This window comes from Verticillium dahliae, genomic scaffold (genome assembly GCF_000150675.1).
Source record: "Verticillium dahliae VdLs.17 supercont1.11 genomic scaffold, whole genome shotgun sequence".
NCBI classification, from domain to species: domain Eukaryota; kingdom Fungi; phylum Ascomycota; class Sordariomycetes; order Glomerellales; family Plectosphaerellaceae; genus Verticillium; species Verticillium dahliae.
In genome coordinates this window covers 1,093,017-1,106,702 of record NW_009276930.1, presented here as the reverse complement: position 1 = coordinate 1,106,702, position 13,686 = coordinate 1,093,017, and the positions used below count along the sequence as shown (strand labels likewise).

Sequence of the window (13,686 nt, the reverse complement as noted above, 5' to 3'; positions counted from 1 at the left end):
AGCTTCCGAAGGGGAACACTGTCAGAGGGTTGGGGTTGCTGTTTGCAGAAGCTTAGGTTGTGACTCTGAGACGATGTGGTGTCGTAAGGCGTTGCGCACTCGTTACAATGAATACAAGGTAAGACTTAGATTGATCACTGTCGTGAGAAAGAATGTATCTACAAGTCCAGAATGTCCGTCCTTATATACCTGCCATCCTGTCCTTGTTGTGTTAGGTGGTGAGCTCATGTTGGATGGCTCACTGGTTAGTTGTTGGTGATCCATGATGTTAGGATCACGGTGTGTTATCCCGTGAGCCATTCCCTGGCTCACTGCGGCGTCCTTGGTGAGCCCGACGACTCACCCTTTATGTCTGAGTGAGCCATCACGTGATTTGCCAGGTGGGCCCGATTCTTATCTTATCGCGCTCCCTGATCGCGGGGTCGTCGATTCGCGGCCGCCCTGCTTCCTTGGTTGTTACAGTATTATATAGGAGTAGCTTATCGATACCTCCTTAGATTTATATAATTACGTAGCTAGTACTAAATCTAGAAGCGTCTATATATATCTTAACTAATTCCTTAATACTATATCCTTATATCTTAATAGCTTAGGCGTATATAGTCCTTAAAGTAGTAAATACTATAGATTTAACGTTATTCTATTATTATATAATATTCCTTATAAATCTATAAAGTAGTCCCGATAATTCTATATAGTTACGTATCTAGCGCTAATATAGTCCTAGGGCTCTAAGGAATAACTTAACCTATATCTAGTCCCGTAATATAGGCTACTTATTAAGCTTCTTTATACGTTCTAGCTTCACTATTATCCGACCGTTTACGCTATAGTTCTACCCTATAGCTATAATTAAGTCTAATCTAAGGCGAAGTTTCGAGAATAATAGCTTTAGTATTAATTATAATAGACGGGGTAATAAGTAGTATTTTAGGAAGGTCTATTACTTACGGAAGTCTATATATATAACGAATATATTATCGAAATAGTTAATAGTTAGGGCTAGTCCTCTAGGGTCTAGGGGTATTATTATCGAGGGTTCGGTATATAGTCTAGGTATAGGCCTAAGTACTATTTTTATAGCTTCTATTATTAAGTAAGCTACGGTCTAAGACCCCTATAGTATCCTAGTTAGTTATAGCTATAGGAATCTATCTATAGCGAACGTAAATACTAAACGAGAATCTAAATATACTCCGATAGACTAATAGGCATACTTTAGGTTAAGTACGCTATATAAGCTAATCCGCGGGTCCGCTAGCTTATTATAGACCTTATTTAGCTAGGTAATTAATATCCTAGGTATCTCCTCGGTTATATAGCTATAGTTAAAGGTAAGTCTATACTTAGCCTAAGGGTCTACCTCCTATCTAGACTTAATTACTAGGATTAATTCTATTCTCTAATCTAATAGGGTATTATTCGTTAATAATATAGACTTATATATACCCGCCTCGATACTATCCTAGATTAGTTTATATAGCTAGTATTACTCTACTAGTATTCGACGTTTCCTAGGGGACCTATTCTATAGCTATATTCCTAGTTTTAAGCGTATATAGTATTTATATAGGTCTATTAGTAGGATATTATATATTAAATTTATAGTAAGCCTATAATAGGTATATAGGGTCCTTATTATATCCTTATATAGGTTATCTAGTACTAGTAGCCTAAGCGTATATCCCGAGTCCTTAATCTATTATATAATAACTCCTATAGGTATAATCTTATCTATCGATAAGCGGTCTATACGCTATTTAGTCGGGAAATATAGACTTAGATAATATTCTATATTAATGCCCTTAAGGGTAGTCCTCTAGAGCTCCTTATCTAGGTCTAGTTCTATAACTATAATTAAGGAATATACTCTTAAATAGTTAATCTCTATTAATAGTTAGCTATCTTAATAATAATATAGGCCTTTTACCTTTATATATAAAATACTATTATACGTAGCTACCCTTAGAGTATAAAAATATAACTACGCTAGATAGGTTCTAGTTAAATAACTAAATCTATTAATAATATCGTCTAGGTATAGTTTTCCGACTTATCTAGATCGAATAGGTAAGTTTAGTTTTCCGAATTAGATTAAGCTTCTATATCTATATCTTTAATATTATTAGAATTACCCTAATTATTAGCCGATAAATCGTTAGCGTTAATATTACTATCTAGGTCTTAGTATAATACTATTATACTCTCGGGGTCTAATAGTATCCTCTATCTCGTAGAAGGTTAAAGTCTAAGGCCTTATAGTACTCTAGCCTCCTCCTTTCTAGCTAGGTTATTAATTATTAATTAGCTATTCTAAATATCTAGGTATACGTTTACTTCCTAGAGCTAAGGGAGGCCTAGTATTAGTTATACTCTATAGGACCTATAAAAATTAGGTCTAATAATAGCCTAAATATCCCTTTATAGGCTATCTACTATAGCCTTAAGAATAATAAATTCTCGTATAGGGGTTATATTCCTATCTAATATAGTAATATATAGCCCTCTAAGTCCTATTAATAAGAGACTATATTTAAGGATCTAGTAGAAGTTAATAATAGCTAGGGAGATTATATTAACTTTAGAACCCTAATTAGCCTATATCGAGTTAGGTAATATAAGGAATCTAATTATCTTACCTCTAACCTTAGCCGTAATTATATAGTCTACTCGGTAGGGTCTAATAGCTATATATAACCTAGGTATTATATTAGGACCTATTAGCCTCTAGAATCTAGGGGGTAGTCCTTCGGCTTCTAGTAAACTTAATATAGTATATATCTTAGATATAGCTCCTTTCCTAGTAATATATTTACGGAGATACTTAATTATATCTAGGGAAATTTATATAATCTTCATAAGGTTTACTTAGGTAGTAAACCTCTTAAAAAAGGCTAAGTAGTTAAAGGGGACGGTATTATCCTAATTAACGATAAGGGCTAACCCGTCCTATTTAGGCTTCCTAGCTTTATAGCTAGTACGAGTCGTTAGTCCTCTATTCTAGGCGGTTACCTTTAAGCGTATAGCTACTACGTTAGCTAGGTCCTCTAGGGATACTCCTCGATAGAACGGTTAAGGTTAACTAGGTAATAGTACTTATAACCTAAGTATACTAAATTCTAGTCTTACTTCCTTAGAAGCTATTAATAAACGGGCCTTCTATTTCTTCTTAATTAATAGTCTAATAATAATTAAGAATATTTATACTAAAATAGAATCCGAAACGTCTTTAATTATTTTAGGTTTAGTATAAATAATCTCGTTATTAAACTTAACGCTATACGAATAAGAATTAATTATAGCGCTTATATCTAACGGAGTAGTATTACTATCCTAGGGTTAGGCTAGGTTATCGTCTCTGGAATTAGAAGACTTAACCTCTATAACGGTGCTTACCTTTATCGGCTATATAATAACGTCCTCTAGGGTTAGGCCTATATTTATAAAAGCTATATTAGATATAGTACTCTAGGCTTCGATACCCTTCTAGTATAGGATATCTACTTCCTATTACTAGAGTCGTATAGCTACGGGGTTATACTTACTAGTAGGCGGGGTATATCCCTTAATATTATAGGTATAATATATTACCCTTATATAGCTATTAGCTCTAATTAAAGATTATACTCTATTAATAAAGGGGTTAATTAACTATAGTAACGATTAGCGGCTATCCTAACTTCCTATATTCTACTACTATTACTAGGGTGCTTAAGCTTAAGGGCGTTATTAATAGGGTAGCTATATTAGAGGCTTAGAGGTAAACGATCCTTATTAGCCTATCTATTAAGGCTTATAATATAGGCCTAGCGGGATCTAGTATACCTAAGTAATATATTTAGTACTTTAATATCTATTTACTAAATTAAGTACTACTTATATAGGAGTAGGAAGGGCTAGCCTCTAAGTAAAGCTCTAGGCTTAAATAAGGTTAACTAGCTAGTATTATATAGGAGCTTATTTCTATAATATCTAGATCTATTAAAGGATAGGGTAAGTAATTCTAATAAATATAATAGTTATTAATAATATAGTATTACTATCTTATTAATTATCTAATAATAGGAGGCTATAGAACTTAGCTAATACTCTCTTTATACTTTTATTTTACTAAGCTCGTACTATTTATTTAATAAGGCTAATCTTAGTCTACTCTACTTAAGCCTTTATAATAAGTTTTCGATCTTTAATAATCTATTTAGCTTATCGGATAAGGGTATAAGTATCTCTTAGACCTTTTACCTATATAGTAGACTTCTTAATAGACTCCTAGCGGAGCTCGAGGTCCTATAAGCTTTATATAAATTAACGTATTACCTAGGATAATTAAGAACTACTACCTATTACCTCTAATATTAGAACTTAGGGACGTATTAATAGGAGCTAATTAGTTTATAGCGCTCGATCTTAAAAGAGTATATAACCTTATCCGTATTAAGGATAGAGAGGAATAGAAAATAGTATTCTAAATACGATAAGGATATTACGAATACTTAATTATATTATTCGGATTAACTAATACTCCTATAACCTTCTAAAATATAATTAACGATATACTACAGCTATATAAGAGTCTAAGAATATAGCTATAAATCTATTATATAATTAGTTGTAACAAGCACGGGTCGAACAACCGGCCGCAGACAAACCCCACGTCAGAAGATCCAGGGTCACTGATAAGATAAGGCTTGCCAAGGCTAGGTCACGTGACAGGATCACCAGGAAACAGTGATCCAGGACCAAGGATCACTATTATGCTTGGATCACCGTGAGCCGTGATCCAACATAAGAGGATCACGATATAACAGTGAGCCATCCAACATGAGCTCACCACCTAACACAACAAGGACAGGATGGCAGGTATATAAGGACGGACATTCTGGACTTGTAGATACATTCCTTCTCACGACAGTGATCAATCTAAGTCTTACCTTGTATTCATTGTAACGAGTGCGCAACGCCTTACGACACCACATCGTCTCAGAGTCACAACCTAAGCTTCTGCAAACAGCAACCCCAACCCTCTGACAGTGTTCCCCCTTCGGAAGCTGCCAGGTCGTAACATTTTGATCACTCTTGTTCAGTAGGTTTACCTTGTGACACTGAGCAATACTTACCACAGGAACAATGTCCACCAACAGCGTCGGAAACAGCGCCAGCAACTTGGCCGCTATGATCCAGGAGCTCCGTTCGGAGAACGAACAGCTCCGAGCCTCAATGCAACAACTTCAAGGCGGAACGAGCATGAAGGCTCTTCCCCCTCAGTCATTCGACGGCAACCCTAGGGCACTTCAATCTTTCATCACCCAGGTACGCCAGTACCACAAAGCCAATGAGGGCCAACTCAAGTACTGGGGCGAGAAGGTCGCCAACGCCTCCTCTTACCTCAAAGGGGACGCCTTGCACTGGTTCGAACCCTTCATTAGGGACTATTCCACCCACACCAAGAAAGAAGATATGAAGCAGGCCACCCAGGACATCTACGCAGGTATGAACGCATTCGAAGAAGCCATTAAAGGAGCGTTTGGGGACGTGGACGAGGAACGACAAAACGAAAGAAAAATCCTTCAGCTCAAACAGACGGGGCCAGCCACTAAATACGCCACGGAGTTTCGACTCTTAGCCAGTCGACTCGATTGGACAGAGTCCGCTCTCATGGCCCGTTTCTACGAAGGACTCAAAGACGCCGTCAAGGACGACCTCATTCGGGAGGATAGACCCGAAACCCTCACCGAGTACATCGCCATGGCCGTCAAAATCGACGATCGCCAGTACGAACGCAGAATAGAAAAGGGACGAAAGCCCGCTATAGGACCATGGAACCCTCGCATTCCCCACCATCGATCCAATCAAGGACGCAAGTACCAGCACGACAAACCCCGCGTCAGCACGGCTTGGGGACAGACCACCCATGCAGGACCCATGGAGCTCGACAATACCAGACATGGCAAACCGAAGGATCTCAAGGACATGAAATGCTACAACTGCGGCAAAAACGGGCATATGGCTCGAGAATGCCGGCAACCTAAGAAGCCCTGGAAACCCGTAAACGAACGACAGCTCAACCATACTCAACACCAGGACCATGCCAAAACTAACTGGACCTTCTGTTACCAGGACGATTGCCTGACCCACAAAGACAGTAAGGAACAGAATGGATGGTTCCCCAGGGCACCTACGGAACAAAGAACCCTGGCCATGATGGTCACCACCAGGAAGGAAAGACGAATTCAGAAATGGGCCCAGCAAGTAACGCCGGAGACCCAGGAAATCGATACAGACGAAGAAAGAGCCTACGAACATGCTCACCCAGAACCACAATCAGCTCCCCACGTAGGACTGATGAACGACACAGAATGGGATGAATACACACGAGCCAGCGAAGAAGAATCTCCGCTCGGACAGACCCAACCCCACATGCCTATGCAGGCATACGAAGTTAGCAGCGCCAGCGAGGACTATGACCCCCTGGTACCATGGAACGAACTCATCTACTACGGGACCAAACCATGGAAGGCCAGCACCCGAAAGCGAGAAAGCACCAAAGAAAACGTACGACTCATGGTAGGAGACCACCCGGCACTTCACCACGCCCACGAACAACACTACCAGTTGTTCTGGCCCGAATGCGTCTACGACGACTGTGAATACCACTTCAAGGAGAAGGCCGCACACCGGTTTCTCCCGCGCAACCACTGGATCGAGCCACGAGTGAAGGTAGAGTTCGAACAGGAGAGTCGCAAATGGATCCTACACATGGACGAATACAGTCAGGGTCGGCTCACGTTCCGACCAGACCCCGCTTATCACGACAAATGCTACCAAGACAACGCCAGATGGGAGGACTGCGATAATGACGCGTGCATGAAGCACTACATCGCCAAAGCCAGAGATTGGAGACTCCATCGCATGAAGGACGTCAGGGAGCCACTCTTCCGCGTCCACTACAAGAGCGACGAGAGGAACGACAACTCGGACGGACCATCCATGACATGGCCACCCACTACGCCACCCTCTTCGGGAAAAGGCAAGCGTCGGTCGAACAGGGACAACGACCGACGAAGGAAGTAAGAGCAATCTGCTCAGCCGAACGAACCCACGGCACAAACCACCTCTACGTACGAATAAACGTAGGAGGAAGATGGGCGAGCGCGCTATTAGACAGCGGCGCCCAGGGCAACTACATGAGCCCCGAATATATCAACAAGAACCACATCAGCTGGAAATATAAGGAGGAACCCTATCAGCTCAGCACGGTGGAGGGACAAGCGGTCTCGTACGGAGGAGGAATCGTGAATACGGAGACTGCGCCCCTCCAGGTATTCATTTCTCGCCGACCCGGCCACATAACCTTCGACATCACCAACATGGGAGGAAAACAAATCATCCTAGGCATCCCATGGCTCAGAGAATGGAACCCTCAGATTGACTGGACAGCTGGCCGCGTCCAGTGGAGTACGTCAGCCCCTGAGGAAAGACCCACGAGCGGTCTCTCAAGCGACCTCCAACTAGCCCTCACGAATAGGGACAACTCAGAGGAGACAACCCCGGAGGAGCTCACAACAGAACAGCAAGAAAGACTGCAGAACGTACCCAAGGAATACTGGAAGTACGAAAAGATCTTCAGGGAAGAAGTCGACACGGTGCTACCTAAGCACACACACTACGACCACGAAATCCCAATCAAGGAAGGGGAGAGCCCCCGATTTAACAAGATCTACGGATTAAACCCTCGACAGATGGATACTCTCGACGAGTATCTCAAGGAGAACCTCAGAAAAGGATACATCCGACCATCGACATCCCCAGCAGGATACCCGATTCTCTTTGTGCCAAAGAAGAATGGCAAGGAAAGACTATGCGTCGACTACAGACAGTTGAACGACATTACCATCAAGAACTGCTACCCATTGCCTCTGATATCAGAACTCAGGGACGCATTAGCAGGAGCCAATTGGTTCACAGCGCTCGATCTCAAAGGAGCATATAACCTCATCCGCATCAAGGATGGAGAGGAATGGAAAACGGCATTCCGAACACGACGAGGACACTACGAGTACTTGGTCATGCCATTCGGACTGACCAACGCCCCCGCAACCTTCCAAAACATGATCAACGATGTACTGCGAGAATTCCTGGACGTCTTCGTGGTGGTGTATCTCGATGACATTCTGATCTTCTCGAAGACAGTGGAAGAACACAAGGGACACGTCCACCAGGTCCTCACACGACTACACCAGCACGAGCTGTTAGTAGAGCCTGAAAAAGCCAAGTTCCACACACAGGAAGTAGATTTCCTAGGGTATACGATCACCCCAGGAGAAATCAGGATGGAAAAATCCAAAGTAGCAGCCATCAGGGAATGGCCTACACCAAAAAACGTCAAGGACGTCAGAGCATTCCTCGGTTTCGTCAACTTCTATCGACGATTCCTAAAAGGATACAGCAAGACCGCCAACCCTTTGACAAACCTCACGGTCAAGGAAATAGAGTTCGCGTGGAACGAACCCCAAGAAAAAGCATTTCGCCAAATCATCGACGCCGTCCTCAGCGAGCCAGTCCTCCGGATGATAGACCCCGAAAAACCCATGGAAGTCGAGACAGATGCCTCCGACTTCGCCATTGGAGGACAGTTAGGCCAAAGGGACGACCAAGGACGCCTGCACCCAGTAGCGTTCTTCTCGAAGAAGCTACACGGACCAGAGCTCAACTATCAGATACACGACAAAGAACTCATGGCAATCATCGAAGCCTTCAAAGAATGGAGAACGTATCTCTCCGGAGCACGACACGAAGTCAAGGTCTACACTGACCACAAGAATCTTGCACACTTCACAACGAACAAAGACCTCAACAAACGACAGATTAGATGGGCGGAATTCCTCTCGGAATTCAACTTCACCATCATCTACCGCAAAGGATCTGAGAATGGCAGGGCAGATATCTTGAGCAGACGCTCAGACCACGAACAAACCACACCCCCAAACAATAACGCAATCCTCGCAAGCGACAAAGAAGGAAATCTAATCCCGTACCACCGAACGCTGGCAGTCACCACTCGCGTGACACCCGCCAGGCCACCTACGGAAGCATTGGAACTAATTCGACAAGTCCACGAAGCCAAGGCCCACGGGCACCAAGGAGTAGCGAAGACCTTCGCTCGACTTAAGAAACACCATAACTTCAAAGGAACCAGACAGGACGTCACAACAGTCATCCGCAACTGCAACCTCTGCAAAAAGAGCAAGGCAGAAAGGCACAGGCCTTATGGAGAACTCAAAGCACTACCAGTACCAACCGCAGCCTGGGAGTCAGTCTCACTGGACTTCATCACCAGCCTGCCACCATCGAAGGAACCCTTAACTGGGACCTCTTACGACAACATCCTAGTAGTCGTCGACCGACTCACCAAGTACTCCTACTTTCTCCCGTATAAAGCCACAGGAACGGCAGAAGACCTCGCCTATGTGTTCCTCAGGAACATTGTGGGACAACACGGACTCCCAAAAGAACTGGTGTCAGATAGAGACAAGCTCTTCACCAGCAACTTCTGGAAGTCACTCATCGCTCAACTTGGAGCCAAACATAAGCTATCCACGGCTTTTCACCCGCAGACAGACGGACAGACAGAAAGAACGAACCAGACTCTAGAGCAGTACCTTCGGTGTTATATCAACTACCAACAAGATGACTGGGTCACATTACTACCCATCGCACAGTTCGCATACAACAGCTCACCAAGCGAGTCAACAAAGGAATCACCCTTCTATGCCAACTACGGGTACAACCCCACAGCTTACGCAGAACGACGCGAAGCGCCAGACACACCAAAAGCAATCCACATCGCGGACAACATCCGCAAGATTCAGGACCAAATTAAGCTCGACCTCGAGCTCGTACGTACCAGAATGACCACGTACGCCAACAAAACAAGGATGAAGGGACCATCCTTACAGGAGGGAGGTAGCGTCTACCTTATCCGCCGAAACATAAAAACCAAACGACCAAACGACAAACTGGACTTCAAAAAACTAGGACCTTTCAAAATTTTCAAGAAACTCTCGGATACCAACTACCACCTCTCATTGCCAGAGAACATGAAGATTCACCCCATCTTTCATATAGCACTTTTAGAACCAGCACCACCGAACGCACCACTTGCAACCAGCGTGGAAGTAGAAGACACAAACGAATACGAAGTCGAAAGAATCATCGACCACAGAACGAAGGACAACCAGGACGAGTACCTCATTAAGTGGAAGAACTACGGCCACGAAGAAAACACATGGGAACCAATCAGGAACTTGAACTGCCCGCAGCTGCTGAGGCAGTTTCACCAACACCAGACTCCTCCGGCAACTCCCCTAAACCCAAAGAGGGCCAGTCCGCGTCGGAAGTCACCCCCATAAACGCCAAATCACTCTCCACATAATACTCATGAGCATTGAGAGCAGGAAGCAAGCTATCCTCCTCGTCCAGCTCCTGGATACCCCGACGAAACGCCTCGTCACTACGCTCCTTCACCTTCTTCTTGATCTGCCGAATCCGCCGCAAGCGATTCACGGCGTGCGACAGATCCTCCTGCAATTTGGCCAGCGCTTCTTCCGCGGCCTCTTCGTCATCTTCCAATTTCTTTTCGGTTTTTGAAAGACGCTCAACTGAGCCACCATCAGCCACGATAACCTGACCAGCGGAAAACACGATACTCACGAGAAGACGACACCAAAACACCGTCGCACTGACGACCTCGCTTCACACACTCCCCGCACCGCGCAGACTTCTCCGACATACGACATTTCAAACCTTTCCGGAAGCACCAGGTACAAGGCATGTCCGCGTCAGAACCCTTCGACTCGATTGAAGACGCAAGGTTGACGCGCTCAACGGTTTTCTTCGATAGAGGTTTTCGAATGCGACTGGACATCGTGTCACGGTTAGTAAAAGAGGAGTTTGCGGACCAACCGAATCTGGGGCAGGACCTACTACTTATGGCCGTTGGGACATCGGCCTGAAGGAGGAGTATCATGTAACAAGCACGGGTCGAACAACCGGCCGCAGACAAACCCCACGTCAGAAGATCCAGGGTCACTGATAAGATAAGGCTTGCCAAGGCTAGGTCACGTGACAGGATCACCAGGAAACAGTGATCCAGGACCAAGGATCACTATTATGCTTGGATCACCGTGAGCCGTGATCCAACATAAGAGGATCACGATATAACAGTGAGCCATCCAACATGAGCTCACCACCTAACACAACAAGGACAGGATGGCAGGTATATAAGGACGGACATTCTGGACTTGTAGATACATTCCTTCTCACGACAGTGATCAATCTAAGTCTTACCTTGTATTCATTGTAACGAGTGCGCAACGCCTTACGACACCACATCGTCTCAGAGTCACAACCTAAGCTTCTGCAAACAGCAACCCCAACCCTCTGACAGTGTTCCCCCTTCGGAAGCTGCCAGGTCGTAACATCTTCTTAAAGATAATAGAAGAATATAAAGGATATATCTATTAAGTCCTTATACGATTATATTAATATAAGCTATTAATAAAACTAGAAAAAGCTAAGTTCTATATATAGGAAGTAGATTTCCTAGGGTATACGATTACCTTAGGAGAAATTAGGATAGAAAAATCTAAAGTAATAGCTATTAGGGAATAGCCTATATTAAAGAACGTTAAGGATATTAAAGTATTCTTCGGTTTCGTTAACTTCTATCGACGATTCTTAAAAAGATATAATAAAATTATTAATCCTTTAACGAGCTTTATAGTTAAGGAAATAGAATTCGTATAGAACGAACCCTAAGAAAAGGCATTTCGCTAAATTATCGATACCGTCCTTAGCGAACTAGTCCTCTAGATAATAGACCCCGAAAAACCTATAGAAGTCAAGATAGATACCTCCGATTTCGCTATTAGAGGATAATTAGGATAAAAGGACGATTAAGGACGCTTATATTTAATAGCGTTCTTCTCGAAGAAGCTATATAGATTAGAGCTTAATTATTAGATATATAATAAAGAACTTATAGTAATTATCGAAGACTTTAAAGAATAGAGAACGTATCTCTCTAGAGTACGATACGAAGTTAAAGTCTATATTAATTATAAAAATCTTATATATTTTATAATAAATAAAGACTTTAATAAATACTAAATAAGATAAATAGAATTCCTTTCGGAATTTAATTTTACTATTATCTATTATAAAGGATCTAAGAATAATAGGGTAGATATTCTAAATAGACGCTTAGATTATAAATAAAATACGCCCCTTAATATTAACGCTATCCTAGCGAAAGATAAAGAAGGGAATCTTATCCCTTATTACTAAACGCTAATAGTTACTATTCGCGTAATACCCGCTAGATTATCTATAGAAGTATTAGAACTAATTCGATAAGTCTACGAAGCTAAGGCCTATAAGTATTAAGGAATAGCGAAGACCTTTACTCGATTTAAGAAATACTATAACTTTAAAGGAATTAGATAGGACGTTATAATAATTATTCGTAACTACGACCTCTATAAAAAGAATATAATAGAAAGATATAGGCTTTATAGAGAGCTTAAGGCTTTATTAATATTAATAGTAGCTTAGGAGTTAATCTTATTAGACTTTATTATTAGCCTATTATTATCGAAGGAACCTTTAACTAGGACCTTTTACGATAATATCCTAGTAATCGTAGACCGATTTATTAAATACTCGTATTTTCTCCTATATAAAGCTATAGGAACGGTAGAAGACCTCGCCTATATCTTCCTTAGAAATATTATAAGATAGTACGGACTCTTAAAAGAATTAATATTAAATAGAGATAAGCTCTTTACTAGTAACTTCTAGAAGTTACTTATCGCTTAACTTAGAGCTAAATATAAACTATCTACGGCTTTTTACCCGTAGATAGATAGATAAACGGAAAGAACGAACTAGACTTTAGAGTAATACCTCTAGTATTATATTAACTATTAATAAGATAACTAGGTTATATTACTACCTATTATATAGTTTATATATAATAGCTTATTAAGCGAGTCTATAAAGGAGTTACCTTTCTATACTAACTATAAGTATAACCTAATAGCCTACGTAGAACGCTATAAAGCACTAGATACGCTAAAAGTAATTAATATTATAGCTAATATCCGTAAGATCTAGGACTAGATTAAGCTCGACCTCGAGCTCGTATATATTAGAATAACTATATACGCTAATAAAATAAAGATAAAGGGACTATCTTTATAGGAGGGAGGTAGCGTCTACCTTATCTACTAAAATATTAAAACTAAATAATTAAACGATAAATTAGACTTTAAAAAACTAGGACCTATTAAAATTTTCAAGAAACTCTTAGATACTAACTACTACCTCTTATTACTAGAGAATATAAAGATTCACCTTATCTTTTATATAGTACTTTTAGAACTAGTACTACTAAATATATTATTTATAATTAGCGTAGAAGTAGAAAATATAAACGAATACGAAGTTAAAAGAATTATCGATTATAGAATAAAGGATAACTAAGACGAGTACTTTATTAAATAGAAGAATTATAGCTACGAAGAAAATATATAAGAACTAATTAAGAACTTAAACTACCCGTAGCTATTAAGGTAGTTTTACTAATACTAAACTCTATTAATAACTCCCCTAAACCTAAAGAGGGCT

At 41.4% G+C, this 13,686-nt stretch overlaps 1 protein-coding gene across 1 annotated transcript; it reads right to left on the bottom strand.

The window, feature by feature from the left end:
• Positions 1-9,649: 9,649 nt before the first annotated feature.
• VDAG_05958 (uncharacterized protein) lies at positions 9,650-11,042 on the bottom strand. Its single transcript, XM_009655355.1, has 3 exons — positions 10,984-11,042; positions 10,711-10,916; positions 9,650-10,658 (listed from the first exon to the last, which is right to left on the bottom strand). Exons 2-3 carry the CDS (start codon positions 10,829-10,831, stop codon positions 10,297-10,299), a joined length of 483 nt encoding a protein of 160 aa, XP_009653650.1. The 5' UTR covers positions 10,832-10,916; positions 10,984-11,042; the 3' UTR covers positions 9,650-10,296.
• Between the last annotated feature and the right edge of the window lie 2,644 nt (positions 11,043-13,686).